The sequence below is a fragment of the Chaetomium strumarium genome, assembly GCF_033439665.1.
Source record: "Chaetomium strumarium strain CBS 333.67 chromosome Unknown B0T15scaffold_1, whole genome shotgun sequence".
Taxonomy (NCBI): domain Eukaryota; kingdom Fungi; phylum Ascomycota; class Sordariomycetes; order Sordariales; family Chaetomiaceae; genus Chaetomium; species Chaetomium strumarium.
The window spans coordinates 933013-958110 of record NW_026944429.1 but is presented as its reverse complement, the minus strand read 5'-3'; the positions used below and the strand labels follow the sequence as shown (position 1 = coordinate 958110).

The 25098-nt window shown below is 56.6% G+C and overlaps 7 protein-coding genes across 7 annotated transcripts; 3 read left to right on the top strand and 4 right to left on the bottom strand.

The window, feature by feature from the left end:
* Nucleotides 1–480: 480 nt before the first annotated feature.
* Nucleotides 481–2715, bottom strand: B0T15DRAFT_488323 (uncharacterized protein; the record flags this gene model as incomplete). Its single annotated transcript, XM_062866499.1, has 1 exon — nt 481–2715. The coding sequence occupies one exon, from the start codon at nt 2713–2715 to the stop codon at nt 481–483; it is 2235 nt and encodes a 744-aa protein (XP_062725386.1).
* Nucleotides 2716–3196: 481 nt separating this feature from the next.
* On the bottom strand, nt 3197–4896 carry B0T15DRAFT_563929 (EXS family-domain-containing protein). Its single transcript, XM_062870630.1, has 2 exons — nt 4610–4896; nt 3197–4547 (listed from the first exon to the last, which is right to left on the bottom strand). The coding sequence occupies exons 1-2, from the start codon at nt 4701–4703 to the stop codon at nt 3418–3420; spliced, it is 1224 nt and encodes a 407-aa protein (XP_062725385.1). The 5' UTR covers nt 4704–4896; the 3' UTR covers nt 3197–3417.
* Nucleotides 4897–5007: 111 nt separating this feature from the next.
* B0T15DRAFT_515938 (Pex12 amino terminal region-domain-containing protein) lies at nt 5008–6646 on the top strand. Its single transcript, XM_062868228.1, has one exon. It carries the CDS (start codon nt 5161–5163, stop codon nt 6454–6456), a length of 1296 nt encoding a protein of 431 aa, XP_062725384.1. The 5' UTR covers nt 5008–5160; the 3' UTR covers nt 6457–6646.
* A 433-nt stretch (nt 6647–7079) lies between these two features.
* Nucleotides 7080–8677, bottom strand: B0T15DRAFT_8012 (uncharacterized protein). Its single transcript, XM_062871334.1, has 2 exons — nt 8507–8677; nt 7080–8446 (listed from the first exon to the last, which is right to left on the bottom strand). Exons 1-2 carry the CDS (start codon nt 8543–8545, stop codon nt 7271–7273), a joined length of 1215 nt encoding a protein of 404 aa, XP_062725383.1. The 5' UTR covers nt 8546–8677; the 3' UTR covers nt 7080–7270.
* A 2982-nt stretch (nt 8678–11659) lies between these two features.
* B0T15DRAFT_386795 (Alpha/Beta hydrolase protein) lies at nt 11660–12613 on the top strand (the record flags this gene model as incomplete). Its single annotated transcript, XM_062864342.1, has 3 exons — nt 11660–11840; nt 11923–12376; nt 12451–12613. Coding segments are annotated over 3 exons (798 nt in total), but the record flags the coding sequence as incomplete, so codon positions are not given.
* Nucleotides 12614–13888: 1275 nt separating this feature from the next.
* On the bottom strand, nt 13889–16941 carry B0T15DRAFT_545434 (uncharacterized protein). The gene is made up of 3 exons (XM_062870132.1): nt 16433–16941; nt 16101–16373; nt 13889–16037 (listed from the first exon to the last, which is right to left on the bottom strand). Exons 1-3 carry the CDS (start codon nt 16892–16894, stop codon nt 14055–14057), a joined length of 2718 nt encoding a protein of 905 aa, XP_062725381.1. The 5' UTR covers nt 16895–16941; the 3' UTR covers nt 13889–14054.
* Nucleotides 16942–22537: 5596 nt separating this feature from the next.
* Nucleotides 22538–24500, top strand: B0T15DRAFT_506358 (pleckstrin domain-containing protein; the record flags this gene model as incomplete). The annotated part of the gene is made up of 5 exons (XM_062867565.1): nt 22538–22809; nt 22860–23055; nt 23109–23797; nt 23854–24211; nt 24273–24500. 5 exons carry the CDS (start codon nt 22538–22540, stop codon nt 24498–24500), a joined length of 1743 nt encoding a protein of 580 aa, XP_062725380.1.
* Between the last annotated feature and the right edge of the window lie 598 nt (nt 24501–25098).

Here is a 25098-nt window from a genome sequence, read left to right as displayed (position 1 = left end):
CAGTCAGACGGATTCATAGACCGGAAGTACCAACATAGCAGGCTGCGTTCGGTGAGCGTTCAGGTCAGAGAAGCCTCGAATATCTAGTATAGGAACAGGTCTAGTCGAGAGATAGGAAACGGGACGACCCGTACGGTAATACTCCGCGATGAGTTTCTCACCCACGCATTCTCACTCATTTACTTACAACCCATGTCACTGCCGTCACGGGTCTCTCATTCTCACCCTCACTCTCTCATCCACTCTCATTCAAACCCGCTCACTCTCTCACTCACCACGCACTTCCTTCATATTACCCGCTTACACCAAACCCAACCCAACGCCTGGCTCCTGATGTCCCCTTTCCATAATCCCCATCCCTTTCAGCAGACGGTCCTTCCTCCTCGGCCGGGGACTAAGGCAACTAACTACCACGGGGACTCGGCGCCCCCAGCCTCGGAGTCGATGCACCCACCCTCACCCCCTCAGCCCCTCACCCCCTCAGCCCCTCCCCCGGTCAGGCACGGGACTGCTCCTCGCACTCTTCTCACCACCATTCCCACTCCCACTCCCAGTTCTCAGGCTGGGGCTCTCCCTCCCCATTGGAATGTAGCCCAAGTCCACATTCGACCCCCCCGCCGTCTGGCTGTATCCAAGCCCAGGTCTGCCGGGCGACATTTCCCTGCCAGCAGCATGCATGCCGGCATAGTCAAAGTCCGGACTCATCACAGGCGCCGCAGAAGGAGCAGGCACGGAACCCATTCTGCCTCGGACGCCATCACCACCATCACCACCGCCACCGCCACCACGACTCCTACCCGAACCCGGAGGAGGAGGAGGAGCATTGACGAGGGCAGTACCAGTATCAGGACCGGGAAAAGAAGAAGAGGAACAAGAAGCTGAAGCGAAAGAACCCGGCGCCATAACCTGCCTCCCGTCCGGCAGTACCCGGATACTGCTCTTCAGCCTCTGCCGCTGCCTCTCCTTACCACCGACGCCCATGCCCATGCTCATACTGCTCTTGTTGGCGATAAACTCGGCGGCTGCGCTGACGATGTCGTTGGTCTTTGCTGCGGCGGCGGACGCCAGGGCGGACATGGAGGGTTTGGCTTTTATTTTCTTGTTGTTGATGATGTTGTTGTTGGTTGAGAAAGAGGAGTGGGAGTACATGGTGGGAATGGATGGAAAGGTATCTGTCCTATAATGTGGGCGGCAAGAGGAACGCGGGAATGATGCTTCCAGCGGGGTGTTGTTCGGCACGGGCGGGGTCGGCGTGGTTGGACTGGCCGAGATGCGGCGGAAGACCTTGGCCATCATGGAGGAGCTGGTGTGCCGGGGGCGGGAGGCTGAGTTGGGGCAGTCGCCGCCGCTCGATGGAATGGAGAGGGGGATGGACCCGCCTGTTTCAGGAGTGCCGACGGTGCCAGCGCCGTGATCGTCCGAGTCGAATTCGAACACGCTGCGCGGTCCGGGCTCGGGGGATAGGTAGGGCAAGGCAGAGCGTTCTTGGACGTGGAAGCGGGGAGTGAGTCGGCCGAAGGTGCTGGCGCTTACGGCGCGAGGACAATCTTGCTGGGCGTTGGGCGGCCGCCAGATGGGTTGCAGTCTTTCGGTGCTCCGTGACGGCCGGGTGTCAGCAAGAGACGGCTGATACTGATGCGGGAGAGCAGGCAGCTGTGTGGGCGTGGATCTGGATCTGTGGTAGCCGCCGGCGCTGCTTTCCCTGTCCTCTTGTAGGAGCTGCTGGATGGTGAGTTGCCTGGCGGCGTTCTGCTTTGCGCGCTGCGCTGCTAGAGCATCCTCCATGGCCAGCTGCTTCGCCGCTTCGTGGTACAGATCAGAATTAGGCCTGTCGCTAGGCGTAGGCCGGCCGGACCAGGCACCTGAGTCCATGTCGCCCTGGAAGCAGGCCCCGGGGGTCTCCGTCCCCTTCCTATGCGGACTACGGCTGGGCCTCACAGGCTTCACGATGCGCAAAGGACTGGGGAAGGGGGATGACCCTGTACTGTGTCGATGAAGCCTTTCAGGGTTGGAAAGATCGCTCGGACTCGGCGCCGAGGAGAACTGTCTGCCGCCGACCTCCGCCTCGGCGTCTACGTCGGAGACAGCGGTCCTGGGACCGTCGTGCTCGTAGGGGCTGCTAGCGTTGCTCAGGGGAGAGACCTCGCCGTGAAGCTGTCCGTACTGCTCCGAGCGGTGCTGCTTATGCTGCGCCTTGCCACCCTCGCACGCAAGCTCAAAGCCTACAAGTCTCTTCACCTTTTCGGGGGACTCGTGCCCTGACGGCGTATTCTTCCGGGGGTTCCCCACCCCCAATATTTTGGCGACCTTTGGGGAAATGACACTGGCCGTCGCTGCGCCAGAGAGATCACCCGTTGCGAGCTTCAGATCACCTCTTCCCGGCTTGCTGTCCGTGGGATAGTCTATGTCTTCGACAAACTCAGCGTCTCCATCTTCTGGCGCAGCCCTGGGAGACAGAGGTGGGCAGTAAATGAAAGGGACGATACTACCCTCAGGGGTGTCCACTGGGTCGGGCGTGGCCAGAGCCTCATCAACCTCCTTGCTGAAGTTGGACACGATTGAGTCTCTCTTGAGCGGCACTGGCGGGAGTGCTCTCTTTTCGTACTTCTCGACTTCCCTGGGAGGGGGAGGGGACAGAGGTTGGAGCGACGGCGATCCCGTCCTAGAAAGTGCCAGCGTCGAGCTGGAGACATCGGCGCTCTGTGGTAGAACCATATTTGCCGACGCATCGACGGAACGGTAAGTGTCTGCTGTTCGTCAAGCTCGTCCTCGGGTGGTTCTAGACGCGGAGTTTCGAGGGAACGGCTGCCAGGGGACGTCGGCGAGAGCGTTGTGGCATTTTCGGGACCGTCCAGCCACGTTGCTAAACGTGGCCGCTTTGGTGACGGGACGAAGACAAAGACGAATCTTCGAAGAATCTTCCGGACCGATTCCTCCCTTTATGGTTACTCGAGCATTTCCAAAAGGGGGTCTCACATGCGGGAACGTGTTCCTTTGTCCGCATTGGCAGCGATAAAAGCGCCCCCGGCAGCCACACTGTTGGTTCGGAGCAGAGCTTTGTCCGATATGGTAGGCGAGCGGAAGATTCGATAGCTTCTGACTTTTGCGACTGCAAGCCGCCCTAGTATCGTTGGCAGCTGCGCTGATCGGCAGATCTGTGACCTTTCGCCAGGAACATCAGCGCATGGGATGTGGAGTGGATGATATGTTTGGATGTTCTATAGGGCCGAACCTATTAGTCTACAGGTTCAGAGCTATTAGGGGACTGACTTTCCATACCTCTGCCGACGCCCTGTCTAACGCCCGCTCCCAATACCCACGGACAAGCCACCCCACGCCACAAACCCCTATATCTAGATGCATGCAACTGCCGAACCGCTCTAGCACTCCAACGTCACGCTGAACGTCGACCCATTCCTAGTCCTCGTCCTCGTATTTGTTCCCCTGATAATCACTCAACAGAACCATCTCATCCAGCCCGAGGCTCGACGAATTCCGGACCCACTCGGTCTCGACGCGGAAGAAAATCCATACCCAGCGCCTGAACACCTCCAAGAACTGGATCAGAAAGATGGAGCTCTCGAAATCGCTGATGCGGTCCCCCGTTGGACTCAGCTTGATCATCCACGTGCACCGCAGCACCAGATCCAGCGCGATGACGACATAGTACACGCCCGGCTTATGCACCAGCAGCACCCTCCGCAGGCCGAACGGATGCTCGGGCGAGTCCCGCTCCCTTGTCAGGAGCGTCAGGTCCCAATCCTTGGTCACGTCCCAGTAGAAACTGTAGAGAGAGTTGAGCAGGCAAGCCGCGACCCAGGCGCCGTATAAGCCCGACGACCCGTCCTTGCGATTTCTCAGCATCGCCCCTAGCACAATGACGGGGAACGCCGTCGAGTACTTGGCCGCGTTGGCCAGGTGCTGCCCGCCCCAGCCGGTGGCCTCCCTGTACGGCGCGCGGCGCACGCGCACAAACTCGATCAGACACTGGCGCAGGCGGATGGCGCTCGGCAGCGCCATGATCAGGGGCACGAGCACGGCACCTCCGCAGGCGCGGTCGGGTCTGGCAGTAGCAGACCCGTCGCGGCCCTCGAAGAAGAACATGCAGATGCAGACGAAGAGGTCGGCCAAGATCTTGGCGTAGCTGGTCAGCACGTCGGCTAGCAGGATGTCGCCGAACTTGCCGTCCTTGGCCTCGGCGAGCCCGCCCACGCTGACGCGCCGCAGCGTCCGGAGCAGGCGACTGCGGCCCGTGTAGGAGACGGGGAGGCGGTGGAGGGGCACGGCGAAAAGCACGGCCAGCACGAGAAGGTTGGTCATGGGCAGCCAGTCATAGTCGATCACCCGGCGCGGGTCGCGGCGTGTGAAGAGCCAGAAGGTGAGAATCGAGAGGGAGGAGGCAATGGAGAGGAAAGACGCGAGCCGGTAGGTCGAGTGGTGGTGGGTGGGTTGCGACGAGTTGGACCGGCTCGGGTAGCGGATCAAGGAGGGCACGTCGATGCGCCGGAGGTAGAGGAAGTGGAGGTTGGCACCCCATCCCCAGACGGCTGCTGAGTGTCAGAAGGGCATCGCTTGCTAAGTTAGGTCTGTCCTGGGATTTGAGACGCACCCAGAATCACGATGAAGGCGACTCGGTAGGGCAGAGGAAATGCTAGACTGAACGAGTCGAGCTTGGGCTCGACTGCAGGGTCACCGCCATCCATCGTGCCTGTGTGCTGCGGCCGTGGTTAGTGGCGTCATCGAAGACTAGCGACCGTAGGTCCCAGGCGGTGTTAAGGCGATTGCGCGCAGTGCTGGAGTTGGGAAAGGATGCGACGCATTGGAGTCGTGTTCTCGTGCGTTTCCATCCCCCTGTATCCGTAACAAATAAAAGATTCCAAGCTTGGGGAATTGGCCGGGAACGACGTCAGCCCCCAAGAAAGCTTGGCGCCGGTCACCCCTGCCAAAAAGAACAAACCATCAGTGGACCCCTGCACCTCGATGACCCGAGGTTCAGCGCAGCTGCATGCCGAGTCCACTCACGGGCCGAACCTCGAGTTTGTGCTGCGCTGGTCGCAACACTAACTCAACAAACAACCCGACGAGGTGGAATTCCCGCCTTGCTTTGACTACTGATATGTGACTGACAGACAAGCCACAACAATATTCTCAGGCAACATCATGGCCTCTTCACAGCCCCCGCAGTCGCGCCCGCCACCGCCGCTCACGTCGTCGCCGTATCCTTTCGCCGCCGCGCCCGACATCATCCGCGCGAACCAAAAGGACGCCTACTTCCAAGGCGTGCTCAGCAACCAGCTCAGCGACCTCCACCGCCGCTTGCGCGGCGCCCGCTCCGCCCATGCCTGGGCCACCGAAACCCGCACCTTCGCCGACGCCCTTTACCTCTGCCTGACCACGCTCCTCGGCAACCGCACCCTCGGCGAAGAGTATTGTGACCTCGTGCAGGTCGAAGCACCACCTCACAGCAGCAACAGCACAGACAAACAGCAACAACAGCAACAACCACCAACCTCATTCCCACAGACCTCCTCCTCCTCAGATGGCCCGGTATTACCCTCCCTCCCGCGGCGTTTCGGCTCCATCCTATCATCGACCCTGCTGCCCTACCTGGCCTCGCTCCTCCTCCCGCGCCTGCGCTCCACGCTACGCAAGCGGCTCCAATCCCGGCTAGCGGCCCTGACGCGCCAGGGCCGCGACGAGAAGCGCGACAAGTCGGGCCGGCCCAGCACCGAGTACCGCGTGCTGCGCTATCTGCTAGCCCACCTGACGCCGCTCACCAGCGGCGCGCACTTCCACGCCGTGACGCTGGCCGTGTTCTACTTCACGGGCGCATACTACTCGCTCTCGAAGCGGGTGTTTGGGCTGCGCTATGTCTTCACCAAGCGGGTGGAGGAGAACCAGGGCGGGAGGGGAGGGTATGAGGTGCTCGGGGTCCTGCTCGTTGTGCAGATGGCTGTGCGGGCGTATCTGCATGTTCGGGAGCAGCTTACTGCGGGTAGCTATGTAGTGCCTGGGGAAGAGGAAGAGGATGGGTCGTTGTTCAGGGAAAGGGAGGCTGGTTTTAGGCCCAGCGCGGCGGCGTTTGTTGATGTCAGTCTCAGCGAGAACGCGTATACGAGTAATAACGAGCTGCTTGGATTGCAAGGGGCGGGCGCCGGGTCGAGCTCGCAGAGAGGGCTGGCGGAGATTGCAGCCGCGACACACACGCCTGTGCCGAAAGGGGGCAGGCCGAGGTATGATCTGGGGTCCGGTGAGAAGATCATGGGGTGGATTAAGGGGGCTCAGCAGAGGAAGTGCACGCTGTGTCTGGAGGAGCTGAAGGATCCTGCGGCGACGCAGTGTGGGCATGTTTTCTGCTGGGCGTGTATAGGAGATTGGGTAAAGGAGAAGCCCGAGTGTCCGTTATGTAGACGGGAGGCGATGGTGCAGCATATCTTGCCGTTGCGCGTCGCGTAGAAAGCCCAAGAGAGTATTGTGTACTCAAGGGTCGAGCGAGGGGCCAGTGTGGTTTGGTCCACACAGGGGCATGAGTAATGAATCGAGCACTTCAGAGACTAAAATAGCTGCTTGTGTCAACGGGTATCATCAAGCCTATACTACCTTACCTTAAATGTTTACAAAACAGCCGCCGATTTAAGGCAGACGACGGACCCTCATGCGCGACGAAAGAACAAGATTAAGATTGGACAAGCACCCGGCTATACCAGAATTTCCGCCTACAGGCAACCCTTTAATTGTACAGGGTAATACGACAAACGACAGAAAAGAAAGAACAGTAAACCAAGAGCAGCCAACCCCCAGGTTACCAGGAACTAAAGAGACCCAAGACAGTGCTGCTAGGAGTGCCAACAGGCTAGCACCCGGTCATCATCCCGGTCCAGTTGCCTGATGACAAACAAAACCCACCCAAAGTAAACTACCCTCGCTGCTTCAGCCCAAGGGTGGAAGAAGCGGCGAGGCAAAGAAGCGAAATCGAAGAAGTTCCTGCTGAGAATAAGACTATGACACGGCAGAATAAAAAGATCAAGATGGGTCTGCGACTTTGCATCTCGACATCGGAAACAAGAAACCGGAACCAACCAAAAAACCTTGTGCCCGCATATGCCCAGGGCCCAGAGACGACAAAGGTATCATGAGAAAAAGAGAAAGAATAGAAGAATATGCCACATGCCACATCATTAGTTACCGCCGATGTATCCACCGCTACCCGCCTTCGCTGATGAGATGCTCCTTCCCATGATGCCTGCCAGTACCCTTCCCACCGTGCCACTCAATCATCGATACAAAAGAGTACAATCTCACCACGTTCATTCCTCTTCATACGCAGCGACCTGAACAACTCTTTCTCCTCCGTCAGCTTGTTCAAGGCCGTCCCAGAGGCACTCCTCTCGCGATGATATCGCTTGAGGGCCTTGTTGAGACTGCATCCGCGCGCACTCTCGGGACCTTTGTTGACAAAGCTGAGGAAGTGCTCTGCCCGAGGCTTGTACACCACCAGCGTGCCATTCTCCCCCTTGCCGTCCTTGGATTCCGGTCTGAACTCGAGCAGTTTTGGTTCCTTGGGAGCTTCGAGGGACTTGGTGCTGTGCTTCTTTTTGGGTTTCGATGGACTTGAGCTCGGCTTCGTCTTGGTGCGCTTTTTGGAGGAGGGCTTGGGCTTGGAGCCTGCCGAGATCATAGCCATCAGGCTGTTGCTGATTGCCTCGGCCGGTCGGCTGGATTTGGGGTGCTTCGACTTAGTCTTCTTGAGGGGGCTGGCTGGTGTCTCCGCTACGTCCACGCCGGAGTAATCGGGCGACGGCGGAAAGACTGTGTGTCGAGACATCAACCGGTCAATACCACCCGTCAACCCGGAGTGTAGCACCGGCGGCGCATCGGTCATGATATGATCTGTCTCGATGTGTAACCCCTTCCGCTTCTTGCCCTTTTTGGTTTCCTTATCCCCGTCCTTCGCCTTTTTCCTTGCCGCCTTCGGCGCCGGCGTATCGAAGTGAGCTGGCACTGGGCCATTGCCGTATTGAACCATCGCACAGTCGTCTCCAAGGGAATCGCCCATGCCGTTCGCCTCTGGATCGAAGCGTACCAGCTGTGTGTCCTCGCTCAGCTGGATCGGCGCAGTGGCTGGTAGGTTAACCTGGGAAGCGGTTGGTGTTGGATTCGCGACGAGGAAGTCAAACACATTGACATTTCCCTCGGCATCGACGGCTGAGGGAGGGGTAGGAGCCTCTGGAAGAAGGTCGACGGGGGACCGATCGTCGTCATCGCTTCGTTGCTCATAATCGCGCCAGGAGTTTTGATCCTCCGCGACGTCCTCGACATAAGCTGCCTGAACCATAGCGTTCGGCACCGGGTGGCTGCTACTAGTGGCGGCCGGCGCTGGTTTGGTGTTACTCTTCTTGTCGCGGTAGAGGGCGCCTTGGTACTTTTGGTCCTCAGTCATGCAACTCTGGATGCGGTCAGCATGGCCAGCCCTCAAGATGATTAGCGGCTTATCTATGCTACACACCGTATGCCAGCGGTATTCTATGCCGGGAAATGTCACCATGCAATCGATGCAGGTGAAAGTGGCACCGCGACAGCGATTCCGATGCGGGTCAAGCTTCTTTTTGGTTAAGACGTCGCCGCACGCCTCCTATATGAAAATGCGAAAACGGTGTCAGATAGTGCCGGCCTCTCAAAGCCCAAGCCGTCATGTGGGGTGACCCAGATAGATAATAAGGCAAAGTGGTGTTCTCGTGACAATAGGGAGGAAACAGGGAGAAGTGACGGGAGAGTGACGGGAGACTGAAAGCAGGGAAGCTTCAGCTTCATCAGAAGGGGGAGGGTGTGCGCGGGAACGAGGGGTGGTGTGTCGGGTGCGGCCTGTTGGCTGTGTCCCGTGGGGAGTGGTGTGCGGTGGGTGTGTGAGGTGTGATGTCAGTTTGGATTAATCCTCCGGGGTCATGGGGGGTTGCCGAAACCAGACCCAGTCGAGGGAGGGTGACACGGGAGTATTGGAATTGAGAGACGCGAGTCTCCCAAGAATGAGAATGTCTCTGATAGAATGCCGGAGTGTCGTCGACCATACCAAAGAAAGCAAGTCTCCTTTGGACGGCATAATTGAGATCAAGGACCTGACTTACACATGAGAAGGAAACCATGGTCGGCCTAGTTCGTCCAGACCCCGTCCAAACTCGCAGTTCGTCCCACCTCAATTGGCGCGCTATATGCAACAAATGAGGCGGCTTGTCAACAATGGCTGCCAAGAGTAGCCTCACCCAGCTCCTGACTTTCTGACTGGATTGCGCCTTCGCCCGACCTCAAAGAGAGCGCGGCGTAATAGTCCCAGAGCCAAAGCGACAAGACTTAAGCAGCGCTTTTCTGTCAGGTACGGGTGGGTTGGGCGGCACGGAGCTTAAGCAGGACCCAGAATATCGCGGTTGGAGAGCGACTGAGCGACTAGGTAGGTTGGAAAAGCCGCTGGCGCAAGTGGGCTGGCTGCGCCTTTGGGCACGAATGAGCTTCGGAGCTGACGAGCAGACAACGTGCCAGCAACGGCGGGGAGCTAACGTTACGTACACAGTAGTAAAAGGACCCGCTAGCTTTTTTGACTGCAGATCTGATCCCGGCAGCTCGTCGTGTCAGGTGGTCGACGTAAGGAGGGCTTGGTGACTGACAGGATTGTTGCCGTGCGGCCATGGAAAAGTTGAAGCTGGAGATCTGCGATGTGTTTTTGGGCTCCGATGCGTCTCGAACCCCACCAGAAGAGTTCGCCAGTTGCCGGGCCTGCATCGTTCACGCGCAGCCCCTCCATCCCATGGCGGGGCGTGGATCCCACAGAACGGGATGACATGCGGAGAGTCCCGTCGCCCCGGTATGTGCATCAAACAAGTTGGCCGGGGCTGACGGACAGCCAGTGACAGGTCACGCATTGGGCAAAAGGTGGGGAAAGCGGCTCAGCAACCACCGAGAGCTTCATTGACACGAAAATCGGGTGAAGCGCGTCTCTGATTGGCCAGAAGACAAACGAGCGCGTGCCTATTTTAAAACAGAATGCCAGCATCCGGCCGTCGTCGCTTCAAGACTCGGATCTTATTGCGACTACCCGACGTTTTTAAAGCGATCTGATCAAGAGACTTGCTTGGAGAGTCAATTGACCTCCGCGACAAAGGTTAGGTTCATTAATGCGCGACTGAATGTCTTTGGCCCCAACCGAGGCGCTGGGCAGACAATGCAGTCGCGAGACGAATCACCTTCTCCTGGAGCTTCTAGAGCGTTTCGGCAGCGGCTGTCCTCTCCTGCAACAAGGTTTGCCGCAACGCTATTCGCTGGTTCCTAGCTCTCTTTGGGGCACGCCACTAGGGGTGCAACTCTCCTCCCCCGTCTCCTTGTTTCAGAGCTTGCGCATCAGCTTCCAGCTGACTGGCCAATGTTCCAACTCTCGTCCTGTGTGCATTGATGGCCCGGCGGGAAGCCAGTGTGATGGGGTCCGCATCCTCAGCGGATTGCATGAGCTGCAGCGCTATCCAATGCAGACAGTCTCCATCGCGCGCGACTACTGATGAATTCCAGTCTTGGGAGTCTTCCGGTCTCCCAACTTGCCGCGATGAAGCAGAGGGCCAGCCGCATTGAGCCATTACCGCATGAGGAACCGTTGGCGTCTTTCCTTAGCCCGTCGGGATTCCCTGTAACGTTATCTGAGCATCGACGGTCTGTCACTGCAGTCCATGATATTTCGAAGGTCACAATAATAACAGGTCTCGCAGCTGACCGATTCGGCTTGTCGATCGCGATCGGGCCGGGCAAAGTACGGAATACATACACAGTAAATGGCCAGCCCTAGGCTGGCCGAATGGGCTACGATGCTTGCTGTTACTGATTCAACACCAGTTCCCCAACTCTCAGTACAGCATAGTAGTACGTAAAAATCGAACTTCCCAAATTTGCAATCAACCATGGACGACGGTATGGTACGAAGTAGTACCTACTATGTAGGTCCCTAGTTGCATGTGTTCCCAAGTGTTCGCTAGAGCAACCTGAGGACCCGCCCAAGCACTCGGGGACTTCGCAATCTCGCAATCAAATCTTGGAAGTGTCGAGACTCATCAAAAATAGTGACACCACGCACAACTGCTCTCCGGCACATCGATCTTCCTGTCGGCTGCACCCCTGGCTGCCTGCAGTGCATCTGCTTGGCTCCTCCACTCCGCCGGCTATTGTGCACAGTGGGACTTCATCCATCTCCGGATACGTCCCGTGTTACCGCCCTTTTTCGACCTAGACCTCTGCTGTTCGCCATGTCGACGTCGCCGTCAGCCAGCAACCCATTCCTGGACCAGACTGTCTCGCTGATGAGCAGCATCGCTGGCTACATGCGCGTGCCAGCGATAGTATCTACTGTATGCCCCGACACCTCTGCTCGTCCAGCCCGGTGCCTGAATGGCTGCGCCGCCAACCACGCCGACTGGCTCAGGGGGCAAGTTCCAGTTGCAGATTGCCCGAAGCTCCCCCAGCCTCGGGGTCGCAGCCGCATTGCAGCCCGCTGACCGCTTCTCTTGGCTATCCTAGGGTGTCGCTGTACTCTTGACGGCCCTGCTGTACTTCAAGCAGAAGTAAACAGTTCCCCCCTCCCGCCGACCAGACATTCCCGTACCACGTTTCCTAACTACATTCGCGCAGGGCCTTGATCTATCCGTCCCACATACCAGCGAATTCGCGAACCGACGTCCCGCGCCCGAGTCAGTATGGCTTCAAGGACTATGAGGAGCTCATCATTCCGACCAAGGATGGCGAGAAGCTGTCGGCCTTCTACATCCGTGGTCCCCGCGGTAGCAAGAACTCGAAGGTGACGGTGCTTTTCTGTAAGCCACACAAGCTGCACTGTCCGGATACTGGTCACAGACAACAGTTGGCTAATGGACGGTCCAACGACACACAAAACAGGGCATGGCAACGCCGGAAATTGCGGGCATCGCTTGGGTCTGGTGCGGATGTTGATCGCGGCCGCGGGCTGCAACGTCTTCATGGTCGAATACCGGGGATACGGCCTCTCGACAGGCCAGCCCGACGAATCCGGCCTGAATATCGACGCCCAGACGGCGATCGACTACCTCCGTGACCGCGCCGAGACGCGCGACCACAAGATCGTGGTCTACGGACAGAGTCTGGGCGGCGCCGTGGGTATACGCCTGGTCGCCAAGAATCAGGGGAAGGGAGACATCGCCGGCCTCATCCTCGAGAACACCTTCCTCAGCATGCGCAAGCTGATTCCCAGTGTCATGCCTCCCGCGAAATACCTCTCCTTCCTATGCCACCAGGTCTGGCCGAGCGACACCCTGATACCGAGCATCAAGGTGCCGACGCTATTTCTGAGTGGGCTCCAAGACGAGATAGTCCCGTAGGTTGGCCCTTCCCACTTCTCTTGACGGATCCTACTGGAGTCGGCTGCTGACGTTACCTATCATTTAAAAGTCCAATCCACATGAAGCGCCTTTACGACCTGTCCAAGGCCCCTCTCAAAGTTTGGAAGCCCCTCCCAGGGGGCGATCACAACTCCAGTGTTCTGGAGGAGGGCTACTTCGAGGCCGTAGCCGAGTTCATCAACAGGATCGTGGCGGACTCGGAGAAGCAATGATCTCACATGCTACCTTACGTACGCGCCGTGGTTTGGGCTGTATAACAGTCGCAGCAAATGACCAGTGTCTCGGCTTGATTACAGGCTCCCCCGGGAAATCGACATGCAGATGAATGGGTTTTCGGGCTTTCTCCATACACAACATTTGATACCCCCTCCCCCCGGACCTGCATTAGCAATCTGGTAGATTCTTCCAATAAACTAGATCGGAAGATGCATTGGCAACCCTAGTTCGCTTTCGTACCGAGGGCTTGTATATGGAAAACGGTGTCTCCGCATGAAGGCGTGGGTCTGCTCCTAGACAACGCACGGTCGTACGGAGTGAAAGACGGTGAGACCAGCCATGACGGCTCTCAAACACTCTTGGAGGACGACAGCATATGAGTACGCGGGTACCGTCCCTTACACCAAGGCGTGTACTCGTCTCAACTCTGACCACGGACTCTTGGGGGCACTCTTTGGAGTGAAAGATAGCCAGCCTCCGGTCGCCTCAGCCAGAGGTACCTTACGCATATGAGCTTACCTTGCCACGCCAAGCCACCAAGCAATCGGTAGGCATCAGTCACAAGTGATCTCTCGGAGTCTCAGTTGAGACCATCACATTCTTATTACAGATTAGCCACAGCAGAGGAATCATATCGTGACTTAAGAAAACGAATTGCCTATGACGAAATTAAAAGGAAAAGCTTAATGCGAAATGAGAGAAAAAGTCTAAGTTCAGTATGCTGTGAGCGGTGGCAAGCAAACTTGGGCAACCCTTGTGGCAAACCCTCCGAGGCAATTCGTTCGTTCATCCATCCTTTTCTCATCAAACCAAGCAGCCTGTCTCTTCAAGGCCTAGTTAGGTTCCATCTTCCACCATGTTTGCCCAATCTCAAGATTCCAACGCCGTGCCGTTGCCAATGCCATGCCATGCCATTCATTCCGCGCTCCGTGATGAAATAAAATCGTGCCTGCGACGCCTGTCCTAGAATAGCGAGGAATGTGACCAAGCTGGACTTGCGTGGGCTGATAATAGTGCCCATTGCCGCTCCGTAAGAAACCCCAGAAAAGAAAGTTAGATCGGAAAATGCTAGGAAATTGTTGCCGGATCTTCCTCCGTGATTGCATGTGCACTGCACTCCGCCCTCACTGCCGGTTTTCTTCTCTTGGGGGAGGAGAAGGCGCCAAACGATGCGCAGTGGGGAGTGAGCGTCGATGCAAGACGGATGCTGACTTATCCCCAAGTCATTTTGCAGGATGTGATCCATCGAAAGTAAAAGTCGAGAAGAGACCAACCAAAGGGAAAATATCGATCTGTTCCGGTAGTTGGGAGTTGTCATCTGAATGAGCGTACCGGTCCAAAGCAAGTGCCGAGGCCGACGAGCTGATGAACCAGCCACATTGTTTTGCCCGCGATGAAGGACGAACCCCCGGGTCTGACGATGAAGCGTGGCAGGGATCACCAGCTGGTGTTCACTGCGCTGGCGAAGGTGTACGGGCCCGACCGGAACATCTCTGCCTCCATAGCCTTCTTATACTCCTCCCTGTCCCGGACCGGATCCAGGGCAGGCTTGTCAAGGTTGAAGGGTCTCTTGTCCGGAGTCCCGAGAGAGTAAATGCAGTCCTCGACCCGGGGTTGGGTCCAGCGATGAACCTGCTTGTCCGCTTCGTTTCGCTCGTGCCACTCCGCGCTGAGATAGGCCGCCTTCATGCTCTCCGTTGTCCTGGCTTTCTCCAAGGCCTTTCGGAGGTCCTGCTCCCGCTGACGGGCAGAACGGTTCTTCGCAGGACCATTCTTCGCAAGCCAATTCTCGGTGAACAACTTGTCCGTCCGGCTAGTCCATTGCCAATGCCGCGCGAAGTTTGCCTTGCTCTCAGAGCCGAACCCCTCCTCGAGGTTCGAACCAGACAGCGGCACCTTGCATGGATGCTCGTGCTGTGGGCCGCCTTTGCGCCAGTCGAAGGGTCCAGGAACCGGGTGTTTCTTGAACCGCCATCGCGACAACGCAGCGGCCTCGTACTTCGTCACGTTCGGCAGCGGGGGACAGAATGGCTCGTCCGGCCAGCCACCGACGGTCATGGGTTTGAAATATTTGAGCCAGTACTTCCACGTCCAGTCCATCGACCACACCTGCGTCTCGGCTTGGGCCACGTTCGACGGTTTGCTGCTGAATAGGAGTTGCTCGAGAGTGGATGACGCTGGCGTAAAGCCCCATAGCCAGCAGGTCGTAACGCCATCCTGCCAGAACCGCATATGGCTATCTTCCATAGTCTCGACGAATCGGGCCATCTTGCAGCCCCAGCAGCCATCATTCCGCAGAGGAAAGACCCCGGCTGGGTAGATGAGCTTGCACATGCCGCACTCGATGTAATCCAGCCAGTATGTCCTGCCGCGGCCAGGCAGGCGTGCCGCCATTCGGGACGGACGCTGTGGGTGGGGGTGGTTATCCCCAACCAGGGCAGCCGCGAGATCGTGGGCGAAGTTGGCCTTGATGGTATTCTCGCTCTTCTTGTGTGCAGCGAGCTCGTGTTCGCGCGTGATGAGGGCTTCCCGTGCCTTCACCGCCCATAGCACGTCGGGGCCGGGCAGCCGGCGCACGAAGCTCCAGAACGAGGAGCTCTCGCTGAGCAAGTCCATCCCGACCTTCCGGGCAAGATCCCAGCAACGCAGGATGAGCGCGAAGACGGCCTTCGGGATGTTGAAGGTGGGCTCATGCCACGTAACGCCGTAGGAGCCTAGGCGGTTGCAAGAGTTGGGTCCCTCGAAGAAGAACGGTGAGAAGTCGAGCCGGATGTACTTAGGCGCATTGGCGGGTCCAGCACGGGGATGGCGCTCAACAACGTCCAGCAATGGTTTGAGCTTGGTGACGTCGAGCAAGGGGCATCGGGTGATGATGACGGTCTCCAAGTTTGGCATGGAGTTGACCATCATTTCGAAAAGGCGGACGTTGAAAAACGGAATCTGGTCAACGATGACAGTCCGGACGCTCGACGGGATTTCCGTAATGGCGCAAAAGATCCACCTCAGGCTCCTGAATTCGAAGGCATACGGATTCTCCGGATCGCGAAGCTCGCTTGAAATCGGGCTGATGACTAGAGGGACATCGGAGACGGTCTTCGCTTGGACAAGGCGGTCGATGGCAGCCCGCTCCTGCTTCCGTTTCTTCTCTTCAGCGCCAGGCTTTCCATCGTTGCTCTCAATCTCAGGGAGGGGTGCGTTGAAGTCCCAATAATCAAAGGCATTCCGCATCTGGATAGCGGCGCCTTTGCAAGTTGCCGCCAGCGCTGTGATGTCGCCAATGCTGGGAAGGAGGAGATCAATGATCATGCGCCGAAGCTCTGCTACCCGCATGACCTTGAAGAACGCATTCTCATCTTCCTTGATGCCGCGTTCGGCTTCCAGCCTCGCAAATTCCGCGAGGCTATCATCGACGATAGACGACTGGGGACAGTGTTAGCCCGTTGTAGTCGGCGGCGATGGGACCGTGAATGTTGGTTGACTTACGGCGATGAACAGCTTCGCACCAGGGGCATTCACATTGCCGCGTCTGATCTTAAGCAGCTCGGGCTGGCCTGCCTTCCAGTACTTCTGCTGAACCTTCCTCATTTCCTCGGAATCCTCAGACAAGTTGGAGTCTGGGAATATACGAGGTAGCTGCTGACGGCGACCTCGAGTCAGATACTTTTGAATCGTTTCCTTGGCGCCGCCGTCGACCTTCTCAAGTGAACGCCAGGTGCGGTCGTATTCAAACGTGCAAGGATTGCCAACGGGCTCCGGCTTTGAGGGGTTAGCATCACTAGGTATACGAAGGCAGTGCCTTCTGGACGTTCACTCACGAAGATGTCATCCATCTCCCAGGGCTTCGGCGGAGGAGCTTGTTCATTTTTGGCTGCTCCATTGCTACGATTCTTCCGTCTGAAATTCTTTGCCTGATTCTTCGGGGGGACCCAGTCGGGCAGCTCCAACTGGGTTTGGCGACGAGGTCCCGGGTTTTGGGAGGGCCCGTTCGTGTGGCGACCGTTTCGAGCCATCCTGCGTTGGTGCCTTTGCGGTCTTTTCTGCGAGGTCTGTGCTTTGGTATTATTGAGGTCCTCGTCGGATCCAGCGGTAAGCTTGACCACGCGGATGCCGCTGGTCTTGTCCTGCCCCTGATGGCGCTGCTTAGCAACAGTCTTCTTGGCCCTCCGGGGGTTGGGCTGCTGGGACTGAAAATGAAGGGGCTGTCGTTCCCCAAGCGGTGAGGCTGGATCCGAGTCAGCATTCTTGGCCTGGGAGTTATCTTTCTTTCTGCGAGACATCTTGGATGTGCGCTGGGTTGAGTGGGAGTAGGAATCCGTGATCTCGGAAACGAGGACAAGAAACAGAACTGCGCATGAGATCATCCGGAATCTGTGGGGTAAAGGTCTTCCCAGATCCGAACAGGAAGGCGCAATCCTACCAAACCCGCCCGGGGCCGAAGGAACGAAAAGAAGAAAACTCAGGGCACTTGTACCCCGGAATCCGAGAGCGGCCGTAGAAGGAACAACAACGCAGTATGAGCTTGATATGGGCTTGGAATTGTTGATATCGGCGGAAAGCGAGAAACAGAACAGGAGACTCACCGATGTCTACTTGTTGTTGTGTCTGCTGAGAGCCTTGGGCTTGTTACACCTCGAGTCGCTGCCTGTCAACGGGGAACAGGCCTCGGGGATCGATGGTAGGGAAGGTTTGGCTGCTGGGGAAGCTCCGGTTCACGACAGGCCAGCCTGACGTTGCTAGGGAACTTAAGTGATGAATGGTCACAAGAGTGGTGAAGCGGAAGATGACCACGAAAGAAAGTGATGGAGAGAAAGTTGATGGGAGAAAAGTTGTGAGGTGAAGAAGTCTGGGAGGAGGGAAGAGAATAAATATCTTTCCTGGGTCGGAACTCGGGGGCTGGAAAATGTTCGAGCGGTCAAAGTTGGCCGGGCCCCCATTGAACACTCTATTGAGCTTGCAGAACAATAGGAGTGTTCATGAGCAATAGCTTGGTGGCCCATTCATCCTATTATGCGCCCGCGCCTGTGGTGATTTCAAGGTTCTGACAGCTCACGCATGGCCCTGTGCCATACTCTAGCATCATCCCGCCCGGTGGTGGTGACGCGGCCTGCCCGTTGAACGTACGGCCTCAGTGATGTATCCCGAGCCATGGGAAAGATTCACGTGAGTTTACATGTCGGTCCTGGGTTGTAAGTGTCTCTTAAGTGATGTATTGTACGTAGCTCCCAAGATGCACTCCAACGGTTGGACATGCTGTAGGAGAACCATGGACCTGGGCGACTGGATCTGCTGCCGGTGTTAGCATCGTCACTGGCGCACATCGACATCGGAGACAGGGCAGTCCAATGCAAATAACTAGATGACAGCACCACACAACAAAGCATGCCGCAGGAGAAGGGGGTCTTGTGAACGGTCAGTCCAATGTATTTCAAGCCGGCCGTAAAACCCGCACGCCTGCGCACTCCAAAGACTCCGCAGGTTCATTGCGTTGCTTAGTCTCTCTTGGCTCACCACAGGACAGAGCTGACTTAGATATCCACACCCGTGCAGCCTCGGAGCATGCACAGTCATGGTTCCGAGATGTGACTGACGGTGGCATAACCCTGAGCGTCCGATTTGACGAGGGGGATCACAAATCGAAGACCACCGTAGGCACCGTGAATCCGCGTAGAACCGGACAGCATGGCGAAGCGCCTGAAGTTTGATCTCTGTAGTAACCAATGCCATGTGACAACTGTGGTTCAAAGACAGCTTGAAGGAACTGATGCTGAGGTATGCCATGGTTGTAGAAACAAAAACGAAGAGATACTCCTGAGTACTAGACTATGACAACAGTAAGGGGCACGCTGTGAGCGAAACAACAAGAGGGCCGTTCAAACCCTCAGTTATGAGGCGCGAAGAGGGTAAAGAGTGATATGAATAACGTGCGGCTGAGCCCAGCCAGTTCATTCACTGATAAAGCAAGTCGAGAAATCCCCGGGCGAGTTTGGAGAATGGTGTTGACATTTTTGATGTTACCCCTGAATCGGCATCGAAACAAACAATACACCCGTTGCGACAGAAACAGGGGGACGGAAAATGGCAGTTTCGGGGTGTAAGAGGAGAAGAGACGAGACCGCAACCATCTGAGGCAAACAAGTAGGGAAAAGTGTCTTCCTCCAGATAAAGACCACGAAAATATAAACGGAAGGGAATGAGAAAATGAATCCGAGAACGAGAGTCACCTTTCCCTCCTAATATATAAACTTCGAGCACTGGCTTCCAGATGAGATAGAGAATGTTCAAAGCGATACCATAACAGAACCATTGCTGAGCATAGGAGAACCGTGCGGCATGTGCCTGCTGCGTCGAAGCTCAAGCTCTCGATCTGTAGATTTTCCCCGTGCTTCGTTCTGCCTTCCCTACCCGGCAGAAGCGATACTAGCGAGTGAAGGACCGATGGAACAGTTGCGCAGCCCGCAGCAAGCACGCGACCGACATCGAACATGCGCGAGACGAGTGAAAGATAGGAGGGTCAAAGGGGGATTGAGGCTTTAGGGCGATCCAGCAGTGACCCAACCAATGAGCAAATGTGTCGGCTATAGCACGATCCTTGATCGGTGCCTTGAGCTCTACCCGTAACTATCTGGAGAAGAGGGCGAACAGACTGCCAGGAGGAGTAATACCTAAAAACTGGTGCGTCGTGAGCACATGCCGTATTGGAAAAATGTGTTATCTTGCAGTCGTGCAGCAACGTGCATGAATCGGGGTCAGGTGGCCGTGAGAGGAGGGTGCCTCCCCACACTGCACTCACACTGCAAAGTCTGTACCTCGGGAGTAATTGGTCGAATGCCCTGCGCAGCCAAGGAATATGAGAAGGTTTATGCAGTCATGTCGGGTCGTGGAGGAGGATGAGATGTCCATACCTCGGAGAGGATCGGCAGCTACCACTCGAAAAGGGGGGTACACGGTCTGTGCTGAGGGGGAGTGAGAGGCATGTGAGCTGTTGGATCAGAGCGTATTTGAAGGATGATGCGATTTGCTCTTCTGCTGAACAAAGACTTCACCACGACCCTTGATGTCGCCATTTGGTAGAATAAGGATTTCCTGGCTGAGAGCCTGGGCCACGATACCGTCATGGTCAGGTCACCTGTAGGCGGGGTCAATGAATGAGCGGAGGGATATCCTTGGCTGTCGTCCGTACACTACGGCCCCACCAGTCACAAGTGAAAATGTCGTAGATCTGGAATTTGAAGCATCTGAGACGCTAGCCATAAGAAGCGTAGCGTTGCTGGCCCCGAGACATCGCGAATCTTTTCCTGGAGGCCATCACAAGAATTGGTGATGTTTGCTTGTTTTTGTCAGCTCACTCCATGCACAGTGAACAGGTGCTTCGGTGGAAGCATGCGTGAGAATAAGGGAGGACACAGTACCATTTTCCAGAACGAAGAAATACTGACAGATGGTGCAAAGCCGACTTACGTATACTGTGTAGTACATCCACACAAAAGACACGGGTCAGGATCTCATTGTCAATACCTTACACATCTATGAATGCACAGGATGAGGGACTGATGACACGGGGAATGCTTTGAAGTTACGCCAGGACTCTAACCCTCATTTGAAGTCACTCTGCACTGGATCACTTATTGTACATTGAAGCCTGAGAGATAGTACGTGGAGTGGGCGGTGAAGGTTGCTGACAGTATGGGGTTTGAGTCAACAAAGGTCACTGTGTTACCAACGAGCTCATCATAATAAAACGGACGACGCAATGACTTGCGAAGTTGTGAGACTGCGGGCTTTGGAAATACATGATGAATTCGCTAGTTATCAACTTCCACCGTAGCCCAAGGCAAGCGCCCCTTAAAGACTCGAGTTTGGGTGGCACGAGGGCCTCGGGGACTGCAACTGTGAGGCCGCAAAACCTCGGCAGGGTTTGATACACTACTACTCTAGTAACAATAACAGGGCTAAAGACGAGTTGTACAGTGCACTACTACCTTATGGGAATTTGTACGTACCTAGTTCTTCCAAATAGCAGTGCAAGACAATGTTGAGATGCTGACTGACGAAACGAGAGCGGTGTCAGGCTCCAAGGCCAATGTCGCTGACACAGCTCGACAAGCCAATGCAACATTGTAGGGCTGTTTCAAGCTCCACTGCTCGTTTGTCAATCAACCCATCGGTTCATTAAGGTAGCATAAAGGCATCAGAGACTGGCCTCCTCACTCGAAGCCTACCACATTACAGGAGATTGCCTCAACTTGTTGACTCGAGTCGATTTCCGTCGAACAATCTACACCAGGCAATCTTGTTCATCAAGGCTCTGGCAGTCGGCCAGCGGATTTGAACACATTGAATTCGTCGACGGCGGGGAGGTGCGATAACGTAAGTGGAGCCAATGTTCTGCCGATGATCTGACCCATGCAGACCAATAACGTAGCGTCTCGCACCCCCTATTCGTGTCTAAACCCTTGGTTTCAAGTCCTGCTCGACCTTGCCGTACTTGCGCCTGACGCAGGAACGTGCAGCTCAGCTGGACTCTCGGATTGAGGGAAGGAACTGTAATTCTTGAATGATTCTGAACTCCTCGTCCTCACCGGGAAGCTTGCTGAGGCTCGTTGCCTCGCGCATTGTTGCACAACCGGAGTGTTTGTGGCTACCACATGGGTCGGGCTTGCCTCCGAATGTCGGGTGGGTCAGGGCATCAAAGGGTCGGCGCAAATCGGTGGATCCTCTATTGATTGCATCCAGAAAACGTCGAGAGCCAAATTTTAAGAGGTGGAGCTGTGGATTCCGGTAATGGTTGAGTCGATGAGCAAGAACGTGCATTACGGAGTAAAGACCTCGCCTATTCTGCGGGTTGTGTAGGCAAGATAGGAGTACACCTCGTAGGAGTGATCTTTGAATTGAGAAGCCTGCGAAAGCCTTTCGTACCAAATCGTATGCGAACTGGCTGTCGGATATGCGCCAGATATATGTAGACGGCCCCTGGGTTGCCCGATGAGTGACATGGAATCGAGCTTTGACGGAGAGCAACCAGGTCGAAGAGTGCGGTCAGGAAACGGACCTTCGTCCATACGTACCTAGTGCAACCCTGAAAACTCTGATCGGCAGGAAGCCAGGACAGGCCTGCCTCAGGGGCAGAAAGCCAAAGTCCACCTTTGGCACCTCTAGATCACCGGCGGAACCAGTGGATTTCGTCGTGTTGTGCTTGCAGAGCGCTGCTTGAGCGGCAGCGAGGATGCCGGTACTTGCAGGCCAGGTAAACTTCTGCTGAAGTGGGCTGACAAGGACCCCAGAGTCGCACTGGCCATCGAGCTGCAGCCGTTGTGGACCGCGAGCTGCAGCAAGAGCGCGTGCAGGGGAAGCTGCATCCTTGTCGAAAACGGTCTGCAGCAATTTCGTTTTCTCCAGCAACTCGACCTTGGCTCATTGGGCGAGCGATTGGCGAACTGTTGCGCAACCCCTTTGTCGCGGGGGCACCGGCGCCAGCGCTTTTCCATGGTCATAGAGATTCCGTCAGCTACTGGCTGCCGTAGAGGCTTCCGTTTCGTATTGTGTACTAGACCATTCGCCAATCAGGGCCCAGATGCAAGAAGCAGAACCTGCCCGAAAGGGTGTCGGGTCGCTGCCGTTTTCTATGCCCCCTTCCCTCACACAGAACAAAACCGTGGCGTGCCGAAATAAGTACCCCCAAGCTCGTCACGAGGCGGCGCCTTCCATTTCCCTCTCCCTCTTTCTCTCTCGCACCCGCACATCTCCTCACCGAGATTTCTCTGCGATACCCCAAGAACCAGTGCAGGACACGCCGCGATAATTGAACATCGATCAAGGCTCCTGATTTTTCTTGCTCTCTCCTCTCAGTGATACCCGATACCCCATTTTCTTTTTTTTTCCTCTTGAGATACCCTGCGACAAAGCAACCCAAATTTTCCACAATGGCCGACACACAGAAGCCTGCCGAGGTGCCCCAGGAGACTGCCGTCACCGAGCCGGTCGCCGAGACGAAGCCCGTCGAGACTACTGCCGTTGAGACTACCGAGGCCGCTGTCTCTGCCCCGGTCGTCGAGGCCACACCTGCAGCTGAGGCTGAGGCCGCCGCCGCTACGGAGACAGCTGCCGCTCCGGCCGAGGAAGCCAAGAAGGAAGAGGTGAAGCCGGTCGAGGAAGGCCACCTTGAGCACAAGGGCCAGGGTGCCAACTTCCCCAAGTATGTCCCATCCTGTCGATCTTGGGTAATTAGCTCTAACGCCTCCCGAGGAACTTCCTCTACACCAAGCAGCTCTTCTGGTTCGGCTCTGAGCCCGTTGACCTTAAGTCCATCAGCTCGTTCAAGGCGGACAAGGTCACCGAGGTTGCCCACCATGTGACTTCGTGGGCTGCCGAGACTGGTAAGGGTCTTCTCTTCTACAGCGAAAAGGGGGACAAGGCTGCACCCCACGGCGCCATCCACCTGGTAAGTTGGACGACTCGAAGGGTTGTTAAGATCTGGAGCTAATGCATCGTCAGGCCGAGGCTTCAGAGCCTACTGTCGAGGGCTCTAACAAGTTCCACTTCACCGCCAAGGGCCACAAGCACACTTTCAAGGCTTCCAGCGCCGCTGAGCGTGACAACTGGGTCGCTCAACTGAAGGCTAAGATTGCCGAGGCCAAGGAGCTTGCTGCCACAGTCACCGAATCTGAGACCTACAAGAAGACCCTCGAGAGCCTGAAGCCCGCTCCAGTCAAGAAGGAGGAGAAGGCTCATATTGCTGAGCCCGCTACTGAGACCGCTACTGAGGCCACTCCCGCCACTGAGGAGGCTGCTACTGCCACCGAGACTGCGGCCACCGAGCCCGCCAAGGAAGAAGCCAAGAAGGAGGAGGAGAAGACGGAGAAGGAGCAGCCTAAGCGCCGCTCTGCTAGCCGTAAGCGCACCTCCATCTTCGGCAACCTGCTCGGTAAGAAGGAAGAGAAGAAGGCTGCCGAGCCCACTGAGGCCAAGCCCGCCGAGGCTGAAACCGCGGTTGTCGAGGCGCCTGCTGCTCCTGCCACCGAGACCGCCGCTGAGACTGCACCCGAGCCCGCCGCTGAGGCCGCTCCTGTTGCCACCGAAGCTGCGGCTGAGGCTAAGCCTGAGGAGAAGGCCGAGGAGCCAAAGAAGGAGGAAGAGAAGAAGGAGGTGACTGAGGCCCGCCCGGCCCACATCAAGCGCACCAGGTAAGACTGATCACCAACGGTCCACCAATAGATGTGTTGCTAACAAAAACCTGTAGCATCTTTGGTGGCCTGTCTTTCGGCAAGAAGAAGGTCGCGGCTCCTACCGAGCCCTCTCCCAAGGAGGAGACTCCCGCCACCACTGAGGCTGTCGCTGAGACCGCTCCGGTGATTCCCGCCGTCGAAACCACCGAGCCTCTTTCCGCCGAGGTGGCTTCCCCTGCTACCGTTCCCACCGAGACCGTTGAGGCTACTCCTGCCACCAATGGCGAGGCCAAGAAGGAGGTGAAGACTGAGAAGCGCAAGAGCTCACTGCCTTTCGCCTTCGGCAAAAAGAAGGAGGGCTCCACCTCTGATGAAGAGGCTGAGAAGCCGAGGTCGCCGTCCGCTTTCTCCAAGCTCCGCGCCACTATCAAGGTATGCACAAGCAACTCTGTTGATCCAAGTAGGAAAGGACGTATGACTAACAGGTTCTCAGGGCAAGGGCAAGGCTGAGAAGCCTGAGAAGGCCGAGGAGAAGACCGAGGAGACGCCCGCAGTCCCCGCCGTCCCAGCGACCGAGACAGAGGTCAAGGCCACTGAGTCTGCCGAGGAGGCTGCGAAGCCTGCCGAGGCCGAGGCCACCACCGCTGCTCCGGCTGCCGCCGAGGAGGAGACTCCGGCCAAGCCCCTGGAGGCCACCCCGGCTGTGACTGCTGCCGCTTAAATAGCGACGCGCTTTGACCGTTTTAGGTTCCGGCATATCATGATCATGAGCTATCGGATCGGACGGGAGATGAACTACCACGAAAATAATTAGAGCGAAATCGCCCATCAACGCGCGCCACCATGAGAGGCACCACAGCCCCCTTTTTAGCTTCACCCTCGGGTTTGGTCGGGATCGGATCTGCATTTCGAGATACCCTGTCAAGATTGGTTCTCTGATACCCTCGGCTTTTGGCTTGCGCGGCGACATCAATATTCAGCGTGGCACGTGCACGCTTCTGCTATCGCGCTGTTGCTATCGCTTGGTTCTGTTTCTGCTTTTCCCTCTGCGCTACTCGAGATTATCTCGCGAGGTACATGATGTTCTTGTTTCAGTGTTTTGATACCCAAAGTATACCCTGCCTATCCTCAACTCAGAAAAGAGAAGGCACAGTCGTTTAGGTTGGCTTTGGGACTGAGAAGGGCGGTGCGAATCGGGGGGTGAAATAAAGATAAAACAGCAAAAAAATGGAGGTATGGTAGAGGGACGGGGGCTGGTGAAAGGAATCATCGAAGGGTGTTCTGATCCTCATTATCGCCACCCTAGGCGAGAATTGGGG